Source organism: Notechis scutatus, chromosome 1 (assembly GCF_049901735.1).
Source record: "Notechis scutatus isolate UNSWTSFEM ecotype Mainland chromosome 1, rNotScu1.2, whole genome shotgun sequence".
NCBI classification, from domain to species: Eukaryota; Metazoa; Chordata; class Lepidosauria; order Squamata; family Elapidae; genus Notechis; species Notechis scutatus.
Window position 1 is genome coordinate 23,305,156 of NC_142009.1, and position 26,265 is coordinate 23,331,420.

At 39.9% G+C, this 26,265-nt stretch overlaps 1 protein-coding gene across 3 annotated transcripts; it reads left to right on the top strand.

Moving 5' to 3' along the window:
- Window positions 1–1,263: 1,263 nt before the first annotated feature.
- Window positions 1,264–25,900, top strand: PHKG1 (phosphorylase kinase catalytic subunit gamma 1). Of its 3 annotated transcripts, none has more exons than XR_015748211.1 (11): window positions 1,264–1,459; window positions 4,347–4,483; window positions 5,112–5,287; window positions 8,670–8,724; window positions 13,692–13,757; window positions 16,012–16,175; window positions 17,461–17,551; window positions 20,715–20,868; window positions 21,199–21,324; window positions 23,617–25,481; window positions 25,516–25,900. XR_015748211.1 is itself a non-coding variant. In XM_026671693.2 (10 exons), exons 2-10 carry the CDS (start codon window positions 4,401–4,403, stop codon window positions 23,866–23,868), a joined length of 1,167 nt encoding a protein of 388 aa, XP_026527478.1. In that variant the 5' UTR covers window positions 1,264–1,459; window positions 4,347–4,400; the 3' UTR covers window positions 23,869–25,900. The 3 variants fall into 3 exon arrangements, 1 of the variants encoding a protein (XP_026527478.1); XR_015748213.1 differs by lacking the exon at window positions 1,264–1,459 and adding an exon at window positions 2,669–2,767; XM_026671693.2 differs by having other exon boundaries at window positions 23,617–25,900.
- The last annotated feature ends 365 nt before the right edge of the window (window positions 25,901–26,265 follow it).

Below are 26,265 nucleotides of genomic sequence, written 5' to 3' on the forward strand. Positions count from 1 at the left end.
GGAAGCACTTTCTCAAGCGCCGTTGAAACAAGATGGCAGCGCCCAAGCAAAATAGGCGGCCCGGTACAAAATGATCCACGGACCGGTACCGGTCTGGGGCCCGGTGGTTGGGGACAACTGGGCTAAATAACTAATCCATGGCTCAGTGTCTTGTTTAATGCAGTGCCTCTCAATTTCAGCAGCTTTAAGATGTGTGGACTTCAACTTTCAGAATAAAGTTGCCAAGTTTGAAAAAAAAATACTGAAATAATTCTAGCAAATTTGAATGAAAAAAAAAGTTTTGATGTTTGTGCCCTCTCCCTAGCATCAGGACCACAAAGTTGCCTATAAAAGCTTTGCTATGAAAGAGGTTAGTATGTAGGGGAGGGAAGGAGATGCTCGTGTGTGTGGAAGTAAAGCAGCAGAAAGCAACTAGAAAGGTATGCTTTTCTCTAACAGTACTTACAGGGAGTAGGAGTAGGAATAGTAGTAGAAGCAGTGGGGGAAGAGTAGAGAAGAGTGAACAGTGGGCAATGGTAGGGGAATATGTGAGTTCTTGTATGTGTTATTTAGGGATCTATGAGGTGGGCTTTTTTGTGTATGTTTTGAGCCCACCAAATTGGATACTGTTCCATATTAGCAGGCTTGAAACCCTGCATTCCTATTGATACAATTTAAAATATCCATGATAACTTTTGATTAAGAATTTAAATATGCCATTAAGAGCCAGCTGCATTCTCAGCTGCTCCCAAATGTGCCCATTAAGATACAAGGTATTATAGAAGTGAATTAATGAAGAGGTGGTTGCTTCATTACATAAAAATAGGTGGAACATGTGGTCTCTTGCGTCAAAGGTATTGTTTTGAATCATGAGACAAACTGAAAGACAACAGAATTTATCCAGAGTAGGTTATCACTGTTCACACTCTTTAAAAAAAGGCAGATTAATGAGAACTCTCTGGTCACCATTGTAAGAATTTAAATATGCCACTTAGGGCCAACTGCATTCTCAGCCACCCCCAAATGTTCCCTCTTACAAAGGAAAAATCAATCCTGTTGCACTTCACATGTCCTGCCTTGTGGAATCACATTCATGCATTCCAGATTATGTTCCTGATTCTTGTTTCCTTGGTGAAGGAATCCCTGTTTGTCCTTTCATTCATGGGAGCGCTGTTGGTTGTTGAAGAATTCCTTCACCTCAAAGAGGGTCACTCCAATCTAAGCAGAGAGGGAGTTGAGCGTGCAAACTAGAGGACTTGGAACAATTCTCGAGTTGCACTGCGATTTTTATTTTTGGCAATGCAGTCGCCAGAGTGTGAGTGATCCACAACAAATTAAAAGAGAACGCGAGACGCTGCTATGTGGTTCAATTGCTGGCCATCAAATAACACAGGGAATTCTTTCTCAAAGTGGGCTTTGGGAATAGATCTGCAGGGTTACTCTTGGTTAGAAGATACCGATTGTGCAAATTTCAGTTAGGGTAAGTAATTATGTCTTGTATCAAATAATTGATCGTCTTTAGTGAAATAATTATGCAACTCTGAAAGGATATTAGTTGATTTGGAGATATGTACAGAGAAATAAGGCTAAGGCTGAGTTTGGGTTTAGCACTATATTAAAGATAAGGAAAGAACCTGTAGAAAAGGATAGTTTTTTTCATTCCCAGGCTATCAGAATGTATCTTTAAGACTTTTAGAGTGCAAGACAAACATTTTGATCTTATAGTCTGCTTTCCAGGGAAACTTCATTTTAAAATGTCTTCAAATCACCCAGTGAATCACTTTCCTACAGTTAGCAATCAGAAAGAGGAAAATATTTGGAGTATACCTCAAACTAATTAATACTATACTACATATGAACTGAATTACAGTACTGTTCAGATCCAGATTACATTTGTCCTTTATTTAAAACTATCTGTCTTAAGTAATAACTAATGTATGTTATGATTTCAAGGGGATAAAAGCAGCTTCCCACAGATAGATAGATAGATAGATAGATAGATAGATAGATAGAGATAGAGATAGATATGTTTTATTATAGATATAGATATAGATATAGATATCAGATATGATATAGATATAGATATACATCATGATATATCTTAAGTTTTGCAGTACTTAGCATGTATGGTATTCAGCTTTGTTTGGGTATTTGCCATCATTATAGTTGTGCTTTTAAAGTTGTAGTCTGTTCGGTCAGAAAAAGTCTGACTCACAGAAGAACACAATACAGAAGCCTGATGATGGCAGATGAGATTCTGCCAAACGTTGCTACAACTACAAAGCAATTATAATGGCGAAAATACCACAAATATATATATATATATATATATATATATATATATATATATATATATATATATATATATATGTATGTATGTATATGTGTGTGTGTGTGTGTGTGTGTGTGTGTGTGTTGTATGTGTATGTATATGTATATATATTATATGTATATGTATATGTATATGTATATATATATATTATTATATATATATATATATATATATATATATATATATATATATATATATATATAACTTAAGTTTTAAAGGCACAATATATGGTATTCGGCTTTGTTCAGGTATTTTCCCACGTCATTACAAAGCCGAATACCACACACACACACACACACACACACACACTATATATATAAGGAAATTGCTTTCAGTTCAATAGAACATTCAGATTCAGCCTTATTCTTAGACCATCTATCTTGGCTTTCCTTCTATGACCATGAAGAAAGATTATGGCAGGTCAACATTTCCTACATAGAATCTTCATTATTTGTGGTGTGTTTCAGTTTAGACATTTGTTAGACAATGTCTAACAAATTTAGACAAATATTGATCTGTCATAATTTTTTTAAAAGATCTTATTTATAAAGCAGTGTAAATACATTTATTTAAGAAAACTGTAAGTTTGTGACTTCAGTCTGTGTATATGAACAATTGAACAAAAAAAAACCCACATAACACAAGAGAAAAGAACTACAATCATATCTATATTCATAATCAGTAGATGGATTCCATTACCATCATTTGAGGAGAAAAATGCCAGGTGTTTCCATTATATGAAAGACTAATAGAGCTGGGGCCATCATATCAGAGGGAGGAAACTAATTCTGAAGAGCGAACACAACACCAGCTGACAGAAGAAGGATTAATACCTTGGGTAGTTTTGCAGTATAAATGTTGAGATGATGATGGAAGCCAGTCAGGAAAATAGAAAGGGCTCTTTCCCATGGCCAAATTAAACATGCATTTTAATTTTGCAAAAGTGTTTTGGAGCAGGTGCATTCAAAAGAATGAATAGTGCTAAACCTGTGAACAATGGCTGACAGATAGAGGTATTTGTTGGAGAGGAGATGAAGACAACATTATGAGGATGGTGTAGAAAATGAAAGTAAGTTGGTACCATGATTAGATGCAAGAGAGGGAAGGCTCAAATAGGACAGGACAACAGAATATGAACAAATTTTTATTAAGGCTGAATTAGTCATTTTAGTGTATATACACATGCCTAAGCCTGAAGTTTATGAGTCATGGTTTATTAATCAAATTACAGCAGTACATAAATCTTGCTAAGCCACAGTGCCTAGATTCTGCCATTACATTTACTAAAAAAAAAAAAAAATAGCAAACTAGTTTAGCTAAATGGAATGTGTGAATCCACCAATTGCTGTTTTCATCAAATATTTTTGATTGTGATTATTTTGACCAAGATTAAGTGAATCATGATTTATTCAGTTAACCCAATTTTATGGATTTACATGGCACAAAGAAGCTGGCAAAGCAGGAATTAGTCAAAAGACCAAAGACTTGAAAAGGAGAAAAGAAACCACTTAAATTCTGGAGCCAAGGAAGAGAAAGAAACTTGATTTCTGTGTTCTGCAATAAGCAGATCTTCTAAATAAGTAGTATTCTTGTTCTCTGCAATAAATCCATTTATCTACTGATACTCTGCCCTTAACTAGTTCAGGTGGGACTGAATTTGTGGAATTACCATCTTGCCTCTAAATTCTGACAAATGGGTTCAGTTAACATATATTCAAAATAGGTTTTAGGTCTAAAAACTTTGTGACACAGACATTTCCATAATTTTGCATATCAATATAGAACAGTATTTTTCAACCTTAGCAACTTTAAAATGTGTGGACTTCAATTCCCAGAATTGAATGGTAGCTGGATAATTCTGGGAGTTGAAGTCCATACATTTTAAAGCTCCTGAGATTGAAAAACACTGTTGTAGAACTGCACAAAGGAACCTTTACAGAATATTTATCAAGGGCAACATAATATGAAATTCCTTGCTGTAACTATAATTTTGAGAAAGATTGCCTGGGATTTTTGTCTGTTTCTGTTGTTGCAGCATTTTGTTATTTTAGAATAATCCTTTGGGAGGCTCCTAAAAAAGACAACCAAAATGACCAAAACGGAAGAACTGCCAGATAGCCATACTTCTGAAGAATTTTATGAAAAATATGAACCTAAGGAAATCTTGGGAAGGTAAATATTTGAAAGTTGGGGCTATTGTAATAGGTAATTTGCTATGTGACCCTCAAAACAAAACCCCAAAAATGCATTTGTTCCTTTAACCAACATTTCCAATTTCAACATAATCAACTCAGAACATAGCAAGTTAATTTTAATATACATGTATTTCAAATAATTTAGTTACAAGAACAGATAATTGAAAATAATTAATTGGGAAACTTCAACTCCTGAAAAAGGAGGGTAGGTATAGTCAAAGCATTTAAGTAAATATTGAAGAAAAGTACTGTATTTTAAACCTTTCATAAACATGGAGCTGGGTATAATTTTTCCTCAGAAGAGACTTTCAGAGAACTGTGGCTACCATTGAACAGAAAATACCATTCACATTTCTGTTAAGATATTTTGCTATTTTATGAAGACAATGCCTACAAGCATTTGTGATGCAGTAGTAGTATTTCCAATAACTACCAATTTTAATAAACCTCTTTATCCTTGCTTCTCCTCTTGTCACTTTGAACATGAGTGAACAACAAAGTAACACCGCCTTTTAGAGATCCGTGTGTGCGAGCTTGATTCTATCCCTCTCTCTAATCCTCGCTCCCTCTCTCTAAGATTTCTTCCGTGTGGACTGTCTTTTCAGAGGAGTAAGCAGTGTTGTCCGTCGATGCATTCATAAAGTCACTCGACAAGAGTACGCTGTTAAAATTATAGACATCACAGGTGGAAACCTCTCCCCACAAGAAGTTCAGGAGCTGAGAGAATCCACTCTGAAAGAAATCAACATCCTCCAGAAAGTGTGTGGACATCCTAACATTAGTAAGTTGGAATTTGCTTCCAGATTATCATAGTTGTACCATAGCAATAAACCATTGAAGACAAACACATTGAAACTACCTTCTAAATATAGTATATAAAATCATACATTGCAATGTCCTACCTGCAAATGAATACTTCAGCTTCAATCATAACAATACAAGAGCACATAATAGATACAAACTCAAGGTTAACCACACCAAACTTGACTGCAGAAAATACAACTTCAGCAACAGAGTGGTCAATGTTTGGAATACTCTACCTGACTCTGTGGTTTCTTCCCCCAACCCCCAAAACTTTAACCTGTCCACTATTGACCTCACCCCCTTCCTAAGAGGCCTGTAGGGGGTGTGCATAAGCGCACCAATCGTGCCTACCGTCCCTGTCCTATTGTTTCTTTTATTTTTCTTATAAGTATCTATCTCATGTATTCAAAACTATATTTATTCTTATACCTGTATCTTGTAAGCGATTGACAAATCAAATAAATACTAAAAATACTAAAATACTATTGGCTAGGCTTGCATGACATGCCTAACCATCCCCTTCTTAAAATATATTGCAAACAGAGTGATTAGATGCTATTTAGAACATAGAGCATATATTTCATTGGCTGGAAGGAACCTTGGAGAACTCCTAATCCAAACCCCTGCTTAAGCAGGAGACTTTATACCATTCCTGATAAATGGCTGTCCAATCTCTTCTTGAAAACCTCCCGTGACGGAATAACCACAACTTCTGGAGGCATTCGACCGATTAATAGTTCTAGCTGTAAGGATTTTTTTTTCCTTAGTTCCAGATGGGATCATTCCTTGATAAGTTTCTATCTGTTGCTTCTTGTCCTTCCCTCACGCGCTTTGGAGAATAAATTGATCCCTCTTCCGTGTGACAGCCCTTCAAGTATTGGAAGATTAGACTGGGTATTATGTCACCTCTAGCCCTTCTCTTTTTTAAATCTAGTTCCCTCAGCAGTTCATCATATGGTTTAGCCTCTAGACTAATTCAATTTAATCAATATTCTTATAAATGTATTTCTAATTTTTGGTAGCCTCTAATAATTTTTAAACAACTGAGAATCCAAAATCCTTCTGATCAATTAGAAAACCACCCAATCTGCCATCCACTTTTATTGTTTGATGACTGTTTCTTGATCTTTTCCATTTCAACCAGTGGTCCAGATTACCCTCCCCCCTACCTTTCCCTTGCACTGGTCGGGATGATGTATTTTCAATTTGCTGATGAATTAGTATTATTATAAGTGCAGGATATAATTTCAGGAGGAAGCGTTTATGTTTGGGGAAAAAAGTGTCCAGTTAATGTTAACTTACAGTATTGCTAAATGTCTATGGAGATTTTCAGTTATTCAGGTCATGGTTGTCCTAAAGATGATTTTCCAAAATGTAACTGGACTTTTTTTCCCCCTTGAAAACATTTCGCTTCTCATCCAAAAAGCTGCTTCAGTTCTGAAGAAATCAAATGCTTTCAAAGAAAAAAACAACAAGAAAGTCCTGTTGCTTTTTAGAAAAAATACACTATTGCTACTTTCTAGTATGAAAAGCTATGACCAAATTTATCATCCCTATGCCATTTGTAAAAAAAACATTGGCATCTTCTGGTCTGGAAAGAATCTCAAACATTCCTACAAAAACATAGATGACAACAAGATCATATTAGTATATATGTGTTCTCTCTCTCTCTCTCTCTCTCTCTCTCTCTCATTCTCCCTCCCTCCCTTCCTCCCTCCCTCCCTCATATTAATATATCCTACAGAGGATGAATTATTTGTATTTTTTCTTTGAATCTGCTCCTATCCTCGCTTGGATGATCCTTATGTCTACAATTCAAGTTATGTCATATGTATTTATTACAGCAATAACATTTCTAGCCTGCTCTGCCCCCAAAGGCATGGAAAGATACACACAGAAAAACCAGAGGTCTAAAAATAATAAGAAATAACACATATTATAATGGCATCACCCCAAATTTAACATCTCCCAGAGTCAAGTTTTCATATCATGGAATAGTCATCATCATAAATGAATAAATGAACAGGCATTTTATTCATAACATGTCCCATGTAACAGTAATTGAAAATAAGAAAATCTAATTTACTGATGTTGCTACACCCAATGATATTAGGGCTGAGGAAAAGCAATCTGAAAAAAGTTACAAAATCCCAGGATTTGTAGATTGAAGTTGAATGCTTATAAAAAAAAGAAATCTGCTGTTATACCAAACATGATTGAAGCCCTTGGAACAATACCTAAAGAATTTCCTCAGTATTGGTCATTTTGGATATTGGGCCTGAATACCCTAATTTTACACACACACAAAATACACTGGGACTGCCTCTATCCTGCTAGCTAAATAATTATTAGGTTCTTGGTTAGAAGTTAAATTATTAAATTTTCATCAGTCTTTGACTGTGAATCTAATTGTAGATTACTTGTATAATGATAAATTATTCACAAATGAGACAGTGACAATTCATAGGGAGATTCTTATACATGTCTATTGAGAAATAAATCTTTATTGTATTTACAAAGCACCATCATGGTTTAACAACCAAGCTTGTTGAATAAACTGTCATTGATTGGATCCACCCATCTTCTTAAGCCATAAGACAAAGAAGTCATAATGGCTTGGCAATGCAACATTTTACAAGATCTCAGGTTCTAATTCTACTGTTTTTCAAAACCAGAGATTTTAGAAAGTTACTGGTTGTCAAAGTGGAGAATGTTGGGATAAGTGAACTAATGGCCCAGATCAAGATCAAGACTATGTGGACAGTCTCAGAGATGCCTAGCTGAAGATCCAGGGCATGCTGGAGGAAAGGCAGAACAGTCTGTGGGATTGTGCATTGAAGCCAGGGGTCTATGCTTCAGTACCTTCCCATTCTTGCTTAGTTTTTAAGAAAATTTGTAATGTTATTTCATATTCGCCGATGAGGTTGCCTTGGTAAAATGCTCTCATAGAGCACTGTGCACCAGAACAACTAGACACAAGGGCAGTTTTTTCCCAAACGCCATCACTCTGCTAAACAAATAATTCCCTCAACACTGTCCAACTATTTACAAAGTCTGCACTACTATTACTATTAATCTTCTCATCACTCCTTATCACCCATCCCCTCCCACTTGTGACTGTATGACTGTAACTTTGTATCCTTATGATTTATATTGACTGTTTCCTAGTATGATTTGATTGCTTATTGTACCCTATGACTATCATTAAGTGTTGTATCTTATGATTCTTGACTCTTGACAAATGTATCTTTTCTTTTATGTACACTGAAAGCATTTGCACCAAGACAAATTCCTTGTGTGTCCAATCACACTTGGCCATTAAAGAATTCTATTCTTAATATATCCCACTTTATTTCCAGTCCAGCTGAAGGACAGCTTTGAATCTCACACCTTTTTCTTCCTGGTGTTTGATCTGTAAGTATCAAAGTTCTTTTTGGGGTGAGGAGAAGGGAAGTGTCAAATGTGTTCTCCTTAAAAAAGTGACTTTTCTAGGCTGGGTGATTGCCTTATGCTTTCTACGTTTCTGGGAAGCAGTTTCAGAACTGTAGCTAGCCAACCATCATAAGTTGGCCAACTTGACTTGGCAGATGGATCATTTGTGTGGAAATATACTCATTGAGGTAGATCAATGTATGGCTTCAGAAGACACTTCTTGATACAGCACGTATTTCCAAATGTGGACTTTTCTATCATCAAATGCAGGCTACTAATTTCAGTACCTTAAAAGAGGTTAAACAAATTCAATTATTTTTATTATTATGGTTGGTTGCACAGTCAGCCAGCGGTTTAGACTGGATTTGGCATTTTTATCCCTCTATCCTTCCCAAGGATCTGGGATAGAGGGACAAAGGTTGTTGTTTCATGGTATTAAAGGTAGCAAGACAAAAGCTGTTCCAGGTAAAAGCTCCCTTTTGCAATTGATTGATGGTGTTTTTGTGAGTGCTGACAAGTGATGGGATTCAAATTTTTTTTACTACTGGTTCTGTGGGTGTAGCTTGGTGGGTGTGGCAGGGGAAGGATACTGTAAAATCTCCAGTCAGAGGCGGTATTTGCCGGTTCTCCAAACTACTCAAAATTTCCGCTACCGGTTCTCCAGAACTGGTCAGAACCTGCTGAATACTTCTGGTGCTGACCTGGTGTCTAAGTGATGCTCCAAACGTTTTGGGATTTGTACCCAAGGCACCTATTACCATTGGTACTATCTTTGCTTTCTTTTACTACAGTCATTCTACTTCTGTTTGGAGGTCTTTGTATTTTGTGATTTTCTTCCATTCTTTTTCTTCTATTCTGCTGCTTCCAGGTACTGCCATGTCCACTAACCAAACTTTCTGTCTTATTGACGGTTGTTAAGTCTGAGGTATTATGTGGCAGGTGCTTGTCTGTTTGAACTGAAAAGACCCACAGAACTTTAGCTTCTTCATTTTCTATTATTTTGTCTAGCTTGTGGTATTACCAGTTCTTGCTTTCAGGCAAATGGTACTACTTGCAGATATTCCCCGTACTATTTTTGTTTAAAATCATCATGGCGGTCCTTTTTTTCCACCACGCAAAATGAGGCAATGCCAATTCACTGTGCAATCCTGTGCATGTCTACTCAGTGGTAAATCTTACTGGCTGTGTTTGTACATCACGCTTAATTGTCGTTTGTTTTAACCATTGCTTAGTGAATAAGTCATAATTGACAGGGTTCACACATCATGTTAAGCTATAAGTAGTCCTCGACTTATGACAACAACTCAGCCCAAAATTTCTGTTGCTAAGTGAGAGATTTGTTAAGGAATTTTTCCCCGTTCTATAACCTTTCTTGACACATTTGTTAAATGAATCACTGCAGTTGTTAGTAACACAGTTATTAAGTGAATCTGGCTTCCCCTCTGACTTTGCTTGTCAGAAGATCGTGGAAGGTGATCACATGACTTTGGGACACAGCAACAGACATAAATATGAAGCAGTTGCCAAGCACCTGGATTTTGATCATGTGACCATGGGGATACTGCAACAGTCATAAGTGTCATACGTCACTTTTTTCAGCGCTGTTGTGACTTCAAAGTCACTAAATGAACTGTTGTAAGTTGAGGACCACCTGTATAAAAAAACAAAAATGCTAACAGTGTAGGACTAGGATGAGGAGAAACAGTTTTTGATCTCCCCTGAGTCGAGCAACTGGCTGGTTGCTTTGGATCAAACCCTATCTCTCAGCCTATGACAGTGGTGGCTAACCTTTTTGGTCTCCTGTGGCAAAAATTGTGCACGCACTTGCGCGCACGTGCTAGCACCCAGAAGGCAATGTGCATCTGCCACCCTGTGCATGCATGTGCAATCCCCCCTGCCGCCCCCTTACCTGCACTGCGCCTCCCAGCTGATTTTCAGCCTGCTTGGGGCCATTTTTGGCCTCCCAGAGGCTTGAGGACAGCTTCTGCACCTTTGCAGGCCAAAAAATAGGCCCGTTTCGTCACTTCCGGTATTTCCGGGAATACAGGAAGTGACAAAACAGGCCTATTTTTCATCCTGCAAAGCCTGCAGAAGCTGTCCTCAAGCCTCTGGGAGGCCAAAAAAGGCCTCAAACAGGCTGAAAATCAGCTGTGAGGCGCGCACATGTGCAGTGAAGTAAGTTTGCCTGCTGAACGCGTGCCATAGGTTCGTCATCAAGCGCCTATGATATGCCACAGGTTAAGATGGGGGAGAATCATGCACAGGGGCTGCCACAAAGAAGAGGGAGTCAAGCTATTCTCCAAAGCACCTGAGGGCAGGATAAGAAGCAATGGGTGGAAACTAATCCAGGAGAGAAGCAACCTAGAACTAAGGAGAAATTTCCTGACAGTTAGAACAATTAATCAGTGGAACAACTTGCCTCCAGAAGTTGTGAATGCTTCAACATTGGAAGTTTTTAAAAAGATGTTGGATAATTATTTGTCTGAAGTGGTGTAGGGTTTCCTGCCTAAGCAGGGGGTTGGACTAGAAGACCTCCAAGGTCCCTTCCAACTCTGTTATTCTAATATTCTATTCTAATATTCTAATGTCACAGATATGTAGTTTAATCACATTTCATACAGGAAATACAGCAAGAAACCCCCATAGCTAAGTGAAATGCCCATGTCCTGGAGCAGCCTACCTCTTAGGCAAGTAAGTCAAGCTTGCCAGTTTCTCAAAGGCCTTGGTCTGCTTGATAAACGCCACAGTGTTTAGGAGCAGGTGCATGGTGACTCCAGCAAAAGACTTCTTGTGTTCTTTCCTCCATCCATATATTGTAATTTTATATCTCTGCCAGCTTGTTTAACTGTTTGTGAAGGTCTCTGCTGATCTCAGGGCCAGCTGTACCATCCACCAAACCGACCAACCACCCGCAGCCACAAGGGAGCGAAGTTGCCTGCAGCTGTTTCATCTTACTGGTCCCGTATCAATAGCCTGCTCAGATTTCCACATAACCTTTGCTAAGATCTTGGCAGTCACAGATCCACACTATTTTTAGGCATCCTAGACTTGTGTAATACTTTCACGGATGTCTGCTTGAAACCGCTGTACCAGCATTACAGCTTCCATGGGAAGAGAAAGTCCCAAATTCAAAAAGTTGTTTAAAACAGATTGTTTGAAGACTCTTTGCCAGTGAAAAACCTGACAGGCTAGAAAGGGATGTAACAACGGTCTTTGATATAGAGGAGCTTGTAGAACTGTTATTTTTAAAAGCAACTTGTAACGTTGACAATAGCAGCATAAATAAAATACTATACTGTATAGAGAAGCTTGTAGAGTAGTGGGTTGTTGTTTTTAAAGCAAATTGTAAAGTAGACAATAACAGCATAAATGAAATATTTAAATCAGCCTTGCAGATTCAGTGCCCTCCAGATGAGGAGAAGACGTTTGGTGGTACCATTTCAACAACACATTTTAACAGAATAACAGAGTTGGAAGGGCCCTTGGAGGTCTTCTAGTCTAACTCCTTGCTCCGGCAGGAAACCCTATAACATTTCAGACAAATGGTTGTCCAATCTCTTCTTAAAAACCTCCATGTTGGAGCATCTACAACTTCTGGAGGAAAATCGTTCCACTGGTTAATTAGTCTAACTGTCAGGAAATCTCTCCTTAGTTCTAGGTTGCTTCTCTCCTTGATTAGTTTCCACCCATTGCTTCTTGTCCTGCCTTCAGGTGCTTTGGAGAATAGCTGGACTCCCTCTTCTTTGTGGCAGCCCCTGAGCTATTGGAACACTGCTATCATGTCACCCCTGGTCCTTTTTTTCATCAGACTAGATCTACTCATTTCCAGCAACCGTTCTTCATATGTTTTAGCCTCCAGTCCCCCAATCATCTTTGTTGCTCTTCTCTGCACTCTTTCTAGAGTCTCAACATCTTTTTTACATCATGGCAACCAAACCAGGATGCAGTAGTCCAAGTGTGGCCTTACCAAGGCGTTATAAATTACAGGCATTATGTTTGATTAAAAGGCATAATCTTTTGGGAGTTATAGCTGATGTGTTCATATGCACAGAGTGATTAAATTGATACAGGATGTAATTTGGGGTGAGGGGTGGAATGAAAGAGCGGAAGCAAGAAGACAGGTACAGTTTACATATAAAGCACATTATAACTACCTTATCAATTAACAGATGTAATACATTAGAAACCTCTTGTGTGTCTTGAGATCTTCCAAGATGGTCTCACTCCTTTTGACGTATAGGTAGTTCACAACCTACAATCATTCATTAAGTAACCATTCAAAGCTACCGTACAACAGTACTGAAAAGTGACTTATGACTGTTTTTTCACATTTACAGCCACTGCAGTATAATCAGGGTCCTGTGATCAAAATTCAGCTGCTTGGCAGCTGGGATGTATTTATGACAGTTGCACTGTCCAGGGGTCATGTGACCACCAGTTGTAACCTTCCTAGCTGGCTTCCGACAAGCAAAGTCAATGGGAGAACCCAAATTTGCTTCATGATCACGATTCACTTAACAGCTGCAGTGATTTGCTTAACAACTATGGCAGAAAAGGTGGCAAAATGGGGGGAAATCCACTTAACAACTGACTTTAGCAGTGGAAATTTGAAGTTCAATTGTGGTCTTAAATCAAATTTAATTAAATTCCACAATCTCTCAGCTTTACAAATCAAGGATCGGATTCCTAATTTTTGGCTACCATAGACCAGTGTTTCACAACCTGTGTAGACTTCAACTCCCAGAATTCCCAAGCCAGCATGTTGAAGTTGAAGTCCACTGGAGGAGTTGAAGTCCACACATTTTAAAGTTGTCAAGATCAAGAAGCACTGGGATAGACAGCCACATCCAAGACAAAAGCAGGAGTGTTGTATTGTGGGTCCATGTTTTATTTTTATACCATTTTTGTTTTTAACATACTCTACATGTCTAAATTTCCCCCCTAAACAGAATGAAGAAAGGGGAGCTGTTTGATTACCTTACAGAGAAGGTGACCTTAAGTGAGAAGGAAACTAGGTGAGCTATTTCAACCAACCTGCTAATCTCGTCAAAACACGGAACTTCCCTCCTGCAAGCTAGTGAAATATGTGGTGCCCTGTGTAAATGATTATACAGATTAGTTGTGACTAGAATAGAATAGAATTTTTTATTGGCCAAGTGTGATTGGACACACAAGGAATTTGTTTTGGTGCAAATGCTCTCAGTGTTCATAAAGAGAAAAAGAAAAAAATATATTCGTCAAGAATCATAGGTATAACACTTAATATTGGTCAAAGGGTACAAATAAGCAATCAAGTCATACTAGGAAACATAATAATAAATGATCAAATCAAATCAAATTATACTAGTAAACGTCAATTAAAAAATCATAAGGATACAAGCAATAAAGTTACATTCATGCAGTCATAAATGGGAGGAGATGGGTGAAAGGAAGGATGAGAAGATGAATAGTAATAGTAATTGTAATGCAGACTTAGTAAATAGTTTGACAGTGTTAAGGGAATTATTTGTTTAGCAGAGTGATGGCATTCAGGGAAAAACTGTCCTTGTGCTTGGTTGTTCTGGAGTGCAGTGCTCTATAGCATCATTTTGAGGGTAGGAGTTGAAACAGTTTATGTACAGGGTGTGAGGGGTCTGTAAATATTTTCACAGCCCTCTTTTTGACTCGAGAATTATACGGGTCCTCGATGGAAGGCAGGTTGATAGTTGTTTTTTCTGCAGTCCTAATTACTCTTTGAAGTCTGTGTCTGTCTTGTTGGGTTGCAGAAGCAAACCAAGAGAGTTATAGAGGTGCAGATGACAGACTCCATAATTCCTCTGTAGGACTTTATCAGCAGCTCCTTGGGCAGTTTGAGCTTTCTGAGTTGGCACAGAAAGAACATTCTTTGTTGTGCTTTTTTTTAATGATGCTTTTGGTGCTAGTCCATTTTAGGTCTCTAAAATCTCACTGGTTTAAATAACCAACAAAGTTTAGGAATCTTAGTTTAGAATTGTACTGTACTGTACTGTGATTCACTTCAGCCATAGCTTAGTGTATGTGAAGTACTTTGAGCCATGTACAAAATGTTTTCTTCTCTCTATTTCAGTGCTTCTCAACCTTGCCAACTTTAAAATATGCGGACTTCAACCCACCAGAATTCCTCAGCCAGCGTAAGATATTCTTGGAGTGGAAGTCCACCTATCTTAAAGTTGGCAAGATTGGGAAACACTGTTCTATTTGGTAGCTGTAAGCAACTCATTTACCTTTCCATATAATACAGGGATTTCAAGCATTTACAAGAGGTGTCCATAGTGAAATTCAGTTTGAGATGTTAAACTAATGGATTTCTGCATTAGGCAGGGGTTAAACTAGATGTTCTCCCGGTTCTCTTCTAGCCCTTACAATCTATTCCAGTGGTGGCTAACCTTTTTGGGCTCCCATGCCAAAAATTGTGTGTGTGCTTGCATGCCAGCACCCAGAAAGCAATGCACGCAGGGCCCCCCCACTCATGCCGCGCATCTCTGCGCATGCGCGCACATCGCTCGCACACCCCTGCCCCCTGTGCATGCATGCCAGTTATCTGACAATATAACTGGGTGGGACTCTTCTGGACGACCTCTCACGTGCTGGCAGAAGTGGCTCTACGCGCCACTTCCGGCACGCTTGCCATAGGTTCGCCATTATGGATTTATTCAATACTATAATTCTATGAAAACACATTATAGGATTTGTTGCATCTCTTTGCTGCCCTCTAATGGTTGTCTAGAATTGGGCAGGCAGCCCAGATCTGGTAGCCCTGGTGACATAATCCCCAAATGCAAATATCCTTCATTCACACCTGATGATTGTGAGATCAAAACATCCCGACCTGACATGCTCATGTGTTGGAGATCTTCCAAGATATCTGAAAATTAGGGAAGACCAGCTAAACATGATCAATGGGCAATGCCAGGAACCAAGCATAGGTCCTTGGTGTGGGGTATAAAAAATGTCTGCCTTTTCTTTTGGATATTTGCTCATTTAAAGAGAGGTGTGGTGGCTCAGTGGTTAGAATGTAGTACTGCAGGCTACTTCTGCTGCCTGCCAACTGCTTGCAATTTGCAGATCGAATTTCACCAGGCTCAAGGTTGACTCAGTCTTCCATCTTTCTGAGGTCATTAAAATTAGGACCAGATTGTTGGGGGCAATAGGCTGTAAACCACTTAGAGCGGGCCGTAAAAGCACTGTGAAGTGGTATGTAAGTCTAAGTGCTACTACTATTTAACTGACCAGATCATTTTCTCCTTGTAGGAAAATCATGCGTGCTCTTTTTGAAGTAATTCAGTTCCTCCATACCTTGAACATTGTTCACAGAGATCTCAAGCCAGAGAACATCCTGCTCGATGACGACATGAACATCAGACTCACTGACTTTGGCTTCTCATGTCAGCTGCAGGAAAATGAAAAACTCAAAGGTTGCCTGTCCATCTCGGGCAGAAATTTTAAGGGAGGGGGCTGTGAATTGGTGGCCTGCCTGTGGCAGTGAAGCTTAGGAATGTAACTACCTAAGGAGAGACCTACATTGAATCAGCTTGCTCAAACCAGCTGTAGCATGTTATATGAATCCAGCTATCACAATTTGCTAACCATGGATATTAAAACTTTGCATATGGCAGTGGACTTAGCCAACTGCAAATCATTAAGTAAGCCATGGAAACCTAGGATTTAATGCAATGTGTAAATAATTTTCTACATTGACCAAGGGCACTTCTTCAGGATTCTGCAAAAGATTATGTCTTAGCCAGAAATTGAATTTGGGATCTTGTACAGACAATTTGCTCCATTGGTGAACCTTCTTTAAGTCCTCTTTAACTGCTACAATGTTAAAGTCATGTTTTTTCTTCCTACACAAATTTTGTTGTGCATATGATCTGACATGCTTCGTTGATAACAGTTGGTGATTATATATTTGGAGGCGGAGATTTTAGCTCTGGTGGTCATTTTAGGCTGCTGCAATCACCTCTTGTCTCCTCTGGTCTTGGGCATGGTTATCCAGGGAAGATTAGACATGTGGCTTCCACAGAAACATCTGCCTGTATAATGCCAAACGATTGCTTTTCAATACAAGCGAACTTGTAATATGCTTCTTATATTCCTGGAATTATCACTCTTATGAAAGAGCACTAGATCTATGTGTTATAAACATAATGAATTTTCTCTTGGGAGAATAATAATCCTGTGCTGAACAACAGATCAATTTAAACTGGGAAAGAGCAGCATTTTGCTGTAGTCAGATCCAGATCATAAATACCATTTTTGGGAATTGTAGCTTTGTATAGTCACAAAGCAACTGGTCATAAATTATAGGATCTCTATAATGCCCAGTTCCTGAGTTTAGTTGGTTTTGGCTCAAGGTTGACTCAGCCTTCCATCCTTCCAAGGTCATTAAAATAAGGACTCAGATTGTTGGGGGCAATAAGTTGACTCCGTAAACCACTTAGAGAGTGCTGTAAAGCACTATGGAGCAGTGTATAAGTGTTACTGCTAGTGCTATCCTTAACCACAAGGTAGCCAACTGGACATGTATGTTGCATGTCAAACCACTAAGGAAAACCATTGTGTGGATGCAACTATGAGTCTTTTATCTGATCTGACTGAGGCTACCCCTATTTTCTTTAACTCCAAGAATCCAGCAAGACTTGCATCTCCAGAAACAAGGTCACCAAAGTTTCAGCCAATTTTTTATTGCTTTTCTTGCAGAGATCTGTGGCACTCCTGGCTACTTGGCTCCAGAAATACTAGAATGTTCCATGGATTCAGATCATCCAGGTTATGGGAAGGAAATTGACATGTAAGCAAAATTGTGTGGCAAGTTCACTCATTATCCTAAGCAGTGGTGGGATTCAAATTTTTTTACTACTGGTTCTGTGGGCGTGGCGTAGCGTAGCTTGGTGGGCATGGCATGGCTTGGTGGGCGTGGCAGGGAAAGGATACTGTAAAATCTCCATTCCCACCCCACTCCAGGGGAAGAATACTGCAAAACCCATTCCCTCCCCACCCCACTAACTTGCTTTCCAGCTCCATTCTCCTGTGCAGGGCAACCAAAGAAGACCCAGCCGATCAGCTGGAACTTGGGAGGCAGAGAATAGATGGGGACAGGGTCAGTCATAAATGGTATTTGTCGGTTCTCTGAACTACTCAAATTTTCCACTCCTGGTTCTCCAGAACTGGTCATAACCTGTTGAATACCACCTCTGATCCTAAGCCATAATTTGGGTTATTTGAGTTTAAGCAAATGGTATGTAAGTTTCGGATATTCAGAGGATGTAGTACAATTAATTGTGGCTTATATCAGTAAATTGCAGCTTATATCAGTAATCAGCTTAGACTGTGAATCCTGCTATATTTATCCTAATGAAAAAAATAAATGTAACTTTTAGAGGAATTCACTTATTTCCCATCCAATCTTCTATAGCATTGTTTCTCAATTTTGGCAAGTTTAATATGTCTGGATTTCAGTTCCCAGAATTCCCCAGCCATGTTTCTGGCTGAGGAATTTTGGGACTTGAAGTTGCGAAAATCACTGTCCAAGGCTGCATAAACAGTGAGATAGAATCAGGATCATGTGAAGTGTTAATAACAGTTTATAATACCCTGGTAAGGCCATGCTTAGAACATTGTCCAATTTTGGTCACCGCAATGTAAAAAAGATGTTGAGACTCTAGAAAGAGTTCAGAGAAGAGCAACCAGGATGATTAGGGGACTGGAAACTAAAACATATGAAGAACGGTTACAGGAGCTGGGCATGGCTAGTCTAGTGAAGAAAAGGACCAGGGGAGACATGATAGCAGTGTTTAAGGAGCTGCTACAGAGAGGAGGGGGGTCAAGCTATTCTCCAAAGCACATGAAGGCAAGACAGATAACAGATAATCAGAGTTGGAAGGGACCTTGTAGGTCATCTAGTCCAACCCCCTGCCCAAGCAGGAGACCTTACACCATTTCTGACAAATGGCAGTCCAATCTCTTCTTGAAAGCTTCCAGTGATGAAGCTCCCACAACTTCCAAGGGCAAGGTGTTCCATTGGTTGATTGTTCTCACTATCAGAAAGTTTCTCTTTATTTCCAGGTTAAATCTCTCCTTGTTCAGTTTCTACCCATTATTCCTTGTCTGGCCTACAGGCGCTTTAGAAAATAACTTGACCCCTTCCTCCCTGTGGCAGCCTCTCAAATATTGGAAGACTGCTATCATGTCTCCCCTGATCCTTCTCTTTACTAGACTAGCCATGCCCAGTTCCTGCAACCGTTCGTTGTATGTTTTAGCCTCCAGTCCTCTAATCCAGGGTCCCCAACCGCTGGTCCGCGGACCGGTACCGGGCCGCGGAACAAACCTTACCGGGCCGCTGGTTGCTGGGCGCCGCCATCTTTTTTGGTAAAAAGCAATTTTTCGTCAAAAAGATGGCGGCGCCAGCGCTCGGTGAGCTTTTCCGGTAGAAAGCCATTTCTACCCGAAAAAGCTCACTGAGCGCTAGCGCCGCCTTATTTAACGAAAAATCACTTCCGTGACGCCACCGGAAGTGATTTTTCAAAAAAGATGGCGGCGCCCAGCTGACGCCGGAACAGGGCCGCGGCGCCCAGCTGACGCCGGAACCGGGCCGCGGCGTCGAAAAGGTTGGGGATCCCTGCTCTAATCATCCTGGTTGCTCTTCTCTGCACTTTTTCTAGAGTCTCAACAACTTTTTTATAATGTGGTGACCAAAACTGGATGCAGTACTCTAGGTGTGGTCTTACTAAGGCTTTATAGAGTGGTATTAGTACTTCCCTTGATCTTGATTGTATCCCTCTGTTAATGCAATTTAGGATTGCATTAGCTTTTTTGGCGGCTGCTGCACACTGCTTGTTGTGAACTAAAGAAATGTATTTAATAAAGATTCATTTGCATAGCAGGATCTTAATCCTGCACTTCCTATTGGCCCATATAATGGCGAGTTATGATTGGTTCATTCCGAGCAATCTGATTGGCCGCGCCAAGATTCAAACGCTATAATGCTATCCATTGGTTATCCAGATAGCAGCTTACTCTATAAAAGAGTGACTGCTAGCCGGGTTTTTTTTTGTCTCTGTTATGCTTGTGAATAAAGAGCTGAAGTTCAAGGTTTACAGTCTGGTCTCCGTTCATTAAACCCATGCCTCAAACTTAACACTGCTGGCTCCTATTTAGCTGGTTGTCCACTAAGACTCCAAGATCCCTCTCACAGTTACTGCTGTTGAGCCTGGTTTCACCCAGTCTGTATGTCTACTATTGGTTTTTCTTGCCTAAGTAACGAATGGAAACTAATCAAAGAAAGGAGCAACCTAGAACTGAGGAGAAATTTCCCGATAGAATAATTAATCAGCAGAATAACTTGTCTCCAGAAGTTTGGGTGCTCCAATATTGAAGGTTTTTAAGAATAGATTGGACGACTGTTTGTCTGAAATAGTATAGGGTTTCCTGCTTGAGCAGGGACTAGAAGACCTCCAAGTTGCCTTCCATCTCTGTAATCCTGTTATTCTTAAAGTTGCCACAATTGAGAAACAATGTTCTATGGAGATGACTTTTCATCTCTGTCCATGTTACTGCTTTTTAAGATGCCAGTTTTCCCCAAAGCAGCCTTGCCAAAAATTATGCCTGCTTAATTTGTTGGATTACACCTTGCAGCAATCCATCCAGCAATTGGTGTATTTGCAGCATCAATTGGGCAAAGAATAATTATTTTTTTTAAGTACCAGCATATATAATTCTTTGTAACTAACAATTACAATATGTGGTATAATTGCTATTTAAATAAGACCATAGCGATCATTAGTCTGCTTAAATCTTTACCACTGACTGAGAGCTGGAAAAGAAGACAGAAAGACTGCTGCAACAAAGATGTTCTCCATCAAACTGCTTTTGTTTCCCTGTATTTAAAATATCCTGTTGTTAAAACAGTGGACAAAAATGTTCAGTCTGTCCTCCTGACAGTTTCCTTGTTTCAGGTGGAGTGCAGGAGTCATCATGTACACCTTGCTGGCCGGATCTCCTCCTTTCTGGCATCGGAAGCAGATGCTGATGTTAAGAATGATCATGAATGGAGATTACAAATTTGGGTCTCCTGAGTGGGACGATCAATCAGATACAGTCAAAGACTTGGTAGGTAACTTTCACCTGGATGGATCCAGAGGCTCTTGGAGAAAAATAAAGGAGAAAAATGCAGGGCAGAAAAAGATAAAAGTAATTGGAACACCTGATGATTAAGAAATTGACCCTAACGCCAAAAATACAGTACTTGGGCCCAATTGGAAAATGGCTCCCTTTTGTTTCTTGGTGTTCATTTTCCTATCCAATGGGATTGTATGGGGGGGGGCGGGTTTACTCTGAATAATTAGTATTAACCAGTGCTAGACTCGTTGTGGTTTTCCACTGCATTCAGAAAACCAATGCCTCGGCTTCTGAGTCACAACTCTGTTCTTCTGCCTGCAGATTGCCCACTGTTTAGTGGTGAAGCCGCACAATCGTTACACTGTGCAGGATGCCCTCACCCACCCCTTCTTCCAGCAGTACATGGTGGAGGAAGTCCGGCACTTCAGCCCCTTCCGGAAATTCCGGGTATGCCCAGTTGCAGAGAATTCTGGGAAAGGGATGGCCATTTTTCTCAGTAATAGCCAAGGATTGAGGGGAGGGGCAGGGGTGGGATTCAAAAAAATTAACAACCGGTTCTATGGGCTTGGCTTAGGTGGTGGGCGTAGCTTGGTGGTCATGTGACTGGGTGGAAATGGCTTGGTGGTCATGTTATTGGCTGGGTCTGGCCAACTCAATACCACTCACATCGAGGCATGCATCTCCTCGCCTGGCCTCTCATGACTATGGGGATGCTGTGAAAAATGGTCATAAGTCACTTTTTTCAGTGCCATTGTAACTTTAAATGGTCACTCCACACCAGCAAAGGAGGGGAAAGAAGCTCCAGAGACGTTCCTGAGACAGGAAGTCTAGTCCTGCCAAGAATGTAATAAGGGTTAACAGAGAGGCAGTTTCTGTAAGCAACACCAGAATGTTTCCTTCCTGCCTTCCTTACAGGATTAGGCCAGTAATTTCTTCTAACAACCGGTCTGCTTAGAATGTTAACAACCGGTTCAAGTGAATAGATGCGAACTGGTAGAATCCCACCCCTGGGGAGGGGAGAGTCAACAAAGTCAAGAGGATTACAATTGAAGCTGTGCCCTTTTTCTATGTGCCATGGATGTAAACTAGATATGGGCTTAGATTGTGCAACTCCTGCCCAACATCTTGACTTTTTTGACCTACCCCATGGATGTGCCTGCTGATGACTCTGATCAAGTTTTTTTTTTTTTTTTAAGTGGGAAAGGGGGAGGCTAAGTCAGGGGTTGTTGTGGGACCTGCATGAATCATGCTGCTGGGCTGTGGATCCTAACCCAACAAGACACATTCACACAATATGTTAAACCATTGCACTTTCCTTAGTTTTGTTTCATTGCATTGTGGAAGGTTGTGATTTATTCAGCACATGAAGTAGGCTTGAGTATCTTGCCCAAAATTGGTAAATAGCAATATATTAATATATATTAAACATACATTAAGTGTGTTGTCATATAAAAAAAAATAAGGTTCGTCCTGGAAAACCTGAAAGACCAGGTTAGGGACAGATTGTCACCGTCAAAAATCTATCTCTGTGGTTGCTAAGAGTTAACACCAACTTGAACAATTTGTATCCATTCATCAGTACATTCCAGTCATGGGTTTCTTCCCATCAGGTTTGTATAACGGCAACTGTGTCATACCTGCCCTTGTCTACTATTGCTTCTTGTTCACCCTGTTTGTTGCCCAAGCTTTGAGCATTTATATGTAAGCATTTAAGACCTTTATGCTTGTCCATGGGTATGTTTCCTGCCTCTCCTAATTGTTGTTTGAGTTTTTCTCTTTTCATCCCTCCCTCCCTCATTTTTGGTTTTTCTTGGGATTTATGATTGGTTTTGTGTTTCAGATAGTCTAAAGATTAGTCACCCTCCCCCTTCAATTTTAGTTTAAAGCCCTTCTTGATGGCACATAAACAAATTAGGCTCAAATGGGGGAGAGTTATTGGTGACACAGGTTTTTTTGAAACTCAAACCATTGCTTAGCATGTTTTATCCAGTTATTCAGTTATCACATTCTAAAGTAGTGGTATTTATTTATTTGAGCATAGCATAGTTGTGTGAATATAGCAGCACTGAGAGTTAACTTGAATTTAATGTGCTGTGTGAACCCGACCACAAACTCAAGAGGTAAAGAATTGGACCCAAAGCATTCTGTATATAAAAACAGCCTCCTTTTTATTGGCAGTGGCCCATTCCTGGTGAATTAATGCATCCTTTAAAACACGGGTGTCAAACTCACGTCACGGCAGTGTCACATGGCCATCTTTCCCCCTTTGCTAAACCAGGTGTGGGCGTGGCCAGCGCATGACGCATCTGGCCCACAGGATGCCAGTTTGATATTCCTGCTTTAAAAGAAAAAAAAAAAGAACCACAAACCAATCAGATATAATTTAAAGCAGTGGTGGGATTCAATTTTTTAAAAATTTATGTGGGCGTGGCTTGGTGGGCGTGGCCTAGCTTGGTGGGCATGGCAGAGGAAGGATACTGCAAATCCCATTCCCTCCCCACCCCACTAACCTGCTTTCCAGCTCCATTCTCCTGTGCAGGGCAACCAAAGAAAACCCAGCCGATCAGCTGGAACTTGGGAGGCAGAGAAAAGATGGGGGCAGGGCCAGTCAGAGTTGGGATTTGCCGGTCCTCTGAACTACTCAATTTTTTTGCTGCTGGTTCTTCAGAACTGGTCAGAACCTGCTGAATACCAACCTCTGCTTTAAATATGTCAAGTCTAACAAACATCTCTTCCCAGGTCATCTGCCTGACTGTCCTGGCCTCAGTTCGGATCTACCTCACCTACCGCAACATCAAGCCGATCACCCAGGATGTGCTGCAGCGTGACCCTTACGGGCTGAAGCCAGTCCGCAAAATGATCGATGCGTGCGCCTTCCGGATCTATGGCCATTGGGTGAAGAAAGGAGAAGCTCAAAACAGAGCTGCCCTCTTTGAAAACACTCCCAAAGCCATCCTGTTCAGCTTGGCTGCCGAAGAGGAGCTTCTCTGATTTCCAAGATCTCCAGGAAGAAAGCCGTTCAAACAGTCTTTGGCATCTTCCTAATTGGGCTGAGCATGATCCCAACACATGTGCAGAGTTCAACTCCCACAATTCCCCAGCCAGCAAACATGGAAATGAAATAGCAAAGGGTAAAACCGAATACAGGCCAGAATGCCTTTTTATTAAGTGCCTTATTATTGGTTGCACAGTCAGCCAGATGTTTAGACTGGATCTGGTATTTTTGTTTATCAGTTACAGGTAGTCTCTGACTTACAACCGTTCATTTAGCAACTGTCTGAAGTTAGAACTGAAAAAAGTGACTTGCAACTGGTCCTGGCACTTAAGCCATCACAGTATTCCTACTGTCATGTGACCAAAATTCCAGCGCTTGGCATATGTTTAGTCACCCAGTTTGGATAGTGAGATGGGCGGCATCTAAATTTAACAAATAAATATAATTTAATAAATAATGATGATTGCAACAGATCCAGGTAACATGATAACCAATTCCAGTCAGTTTTCAAAAAGCAAACTCAATGGAAGAAGCCCAATTCATTTAACAACGGTAGTGATTTGCTTAACCACCGTAGTAAAAGTAAAATTGGGCATGAGTTGCTTAACCGCTTTGCTTAGCAATGGGAATTTTGGTCTTAATTGTGATCTTAAGTTGAGGACTATTATTATTTTAGTATTATTAGTATTATTTCTGAAACCTGTGAGATCTAAGGATAAATGTAAAGCTCTGGAATGTGAAGCTGCACTACCACATCATAGGGCTAATTCCCATCCGCGACGGTTTCTCTACCCCTCCGAAGGGCTTTTAACAGTCATAGGATGAAATATCCAATAGGGGCCTTTTTCCAAGAAGTCTTCTCTCATCCCAAGACTCTGTGGCTGCTTTGAGGCTGAAAACTTCTCTTAAGAGACTCACAAGCTTTTGTACTTGTTTTTAGGCTGCCAATCCCTTCCTTAGATGGTGTTAAAAAGCGATGGACAAATTTATTATAAGTACATGGATCCACCATGTTCAGCACAGTCTGTCTTATTTATTTTTTTGAAAGGAAACATTGGAGAAAGTGGGGATTTCTGCTTGTGGGCTTCCCTGTTACTGTTAGATTCAGGATGCTGGGTTAGCACGTTTTAGAACCCAAATCTTCCATTCAAAGTATGGGGGATGTCTTTGGCATGATGTCTGAAATGGAACTTCCGTGTTTCAAGCCAGCCTATTTCTGAATGCCAGTTATTGTGGATTGCTGGGGGTGGATGGGAGAGTTGCTGTCATTGCTTCACTGATGTACTATATGCTAAGATCCAGGTTGCCATTACTGCAATGAAACACGTCCCAATCCAGCAGAAATAGGCAAAGAAAACATCTAATATAAGCAGTTCCATAATCTGTAACAAGGAAGATGATAGATAAATATTAATGCATATCTGAGTTAGGTTAAGGATTCTCAGTCATCCAGGTAGTTGTCATAGTAGCAGTCAACTACTACTGGACTTCTTGTTTTTGTTGGTTCAAAACATTTTGTTGCTTATTCAAGTAGCTTCTTCAGTCTGAGCAAGTTGGTTAGGGGGACCACATATATGTCCTCCAACCCATCCTGGAGGACATATATGGAGTCCCCCCCCTAACCAACTTTAACTTTAACCTAGGACTAAGGAGAAATTTCCTGAAAGTTAGAACAATTAATCAGTGGAACAACTTGCCTCCAGATGTTGCTGGTGCTCCAATACTGAAAGTTTTTAAGAAGAGATTCAACAGCCATTTGTCTGAAATGGTATAGAATTTCCTGCCTGAGCAGTGGGTGGACTAGAAGATTCTCAAGATCCCTTCCAACTCTGTTATTCTATTATCTTGCTCAGACCGAAGAAGATACTTGGACAAAACATTTCAAACCAACAAAAAGAAAAGAAACCCAGTTGCCATGACTCAACTCCACATAGATGTGTTATGGAATTATTTACTACAGCTGCATATAAGAACATGATTTTTAAAAAGATATTTAACAAACAATAACATGTGCTTTATTTATTCAGATTGAATTGAATTGTGATATGTGGATATATTCTCAAATTTCATCCAAAGTTGATAGAAACTTATCCCAAATTGGTCATGATCCTGTCTCACTTAAAACTACTGCAGACTCATGCTGGAGGGGAGGAGAGGGGGGAAATTATAAGCGTACATATATTATATATTATAAGGTTTTTGGAAGGGATCTCAAAATCCAAAGAATTAGTGGCTGGATTATGACATAGTGCTAAAACCACAATATGATTTGTTTGGTTTTGGTTTACAGTGTTGTGTAAAGAAAGCCAACTCTGGTTTAAACAATATTTCAAAAAAAAAAGGGTGTGGGCAGTGTCAATGACATCACAGCACCCACACCATGCCCCTTGTGG

Bases quoted from the DNA above. Each gene is read 5' to 3' on its own strand.
- PHKG1 (XM_026671693.2), top strand. From the start codon at position 4,401: ATGACCAAAACGGAAGAACTGCCAGATAGCCATACTTCTGAAGAATTT. The intron at 16,176-17,460 runs GTTGCCTGTCCA...CTTTTCTTGCAG, and splicing joins GGAAAATGAAAAACTCAAAG to AGATCTGTGGCACTCCTGGC. The intron at 20,869-21,198 runs GTAGGTAACTTT...TTCTGCCTGCAG, and splicing joins CAGATACAGTCAAAGACTTG to ATTGCCCACTGTTTAGTGGT.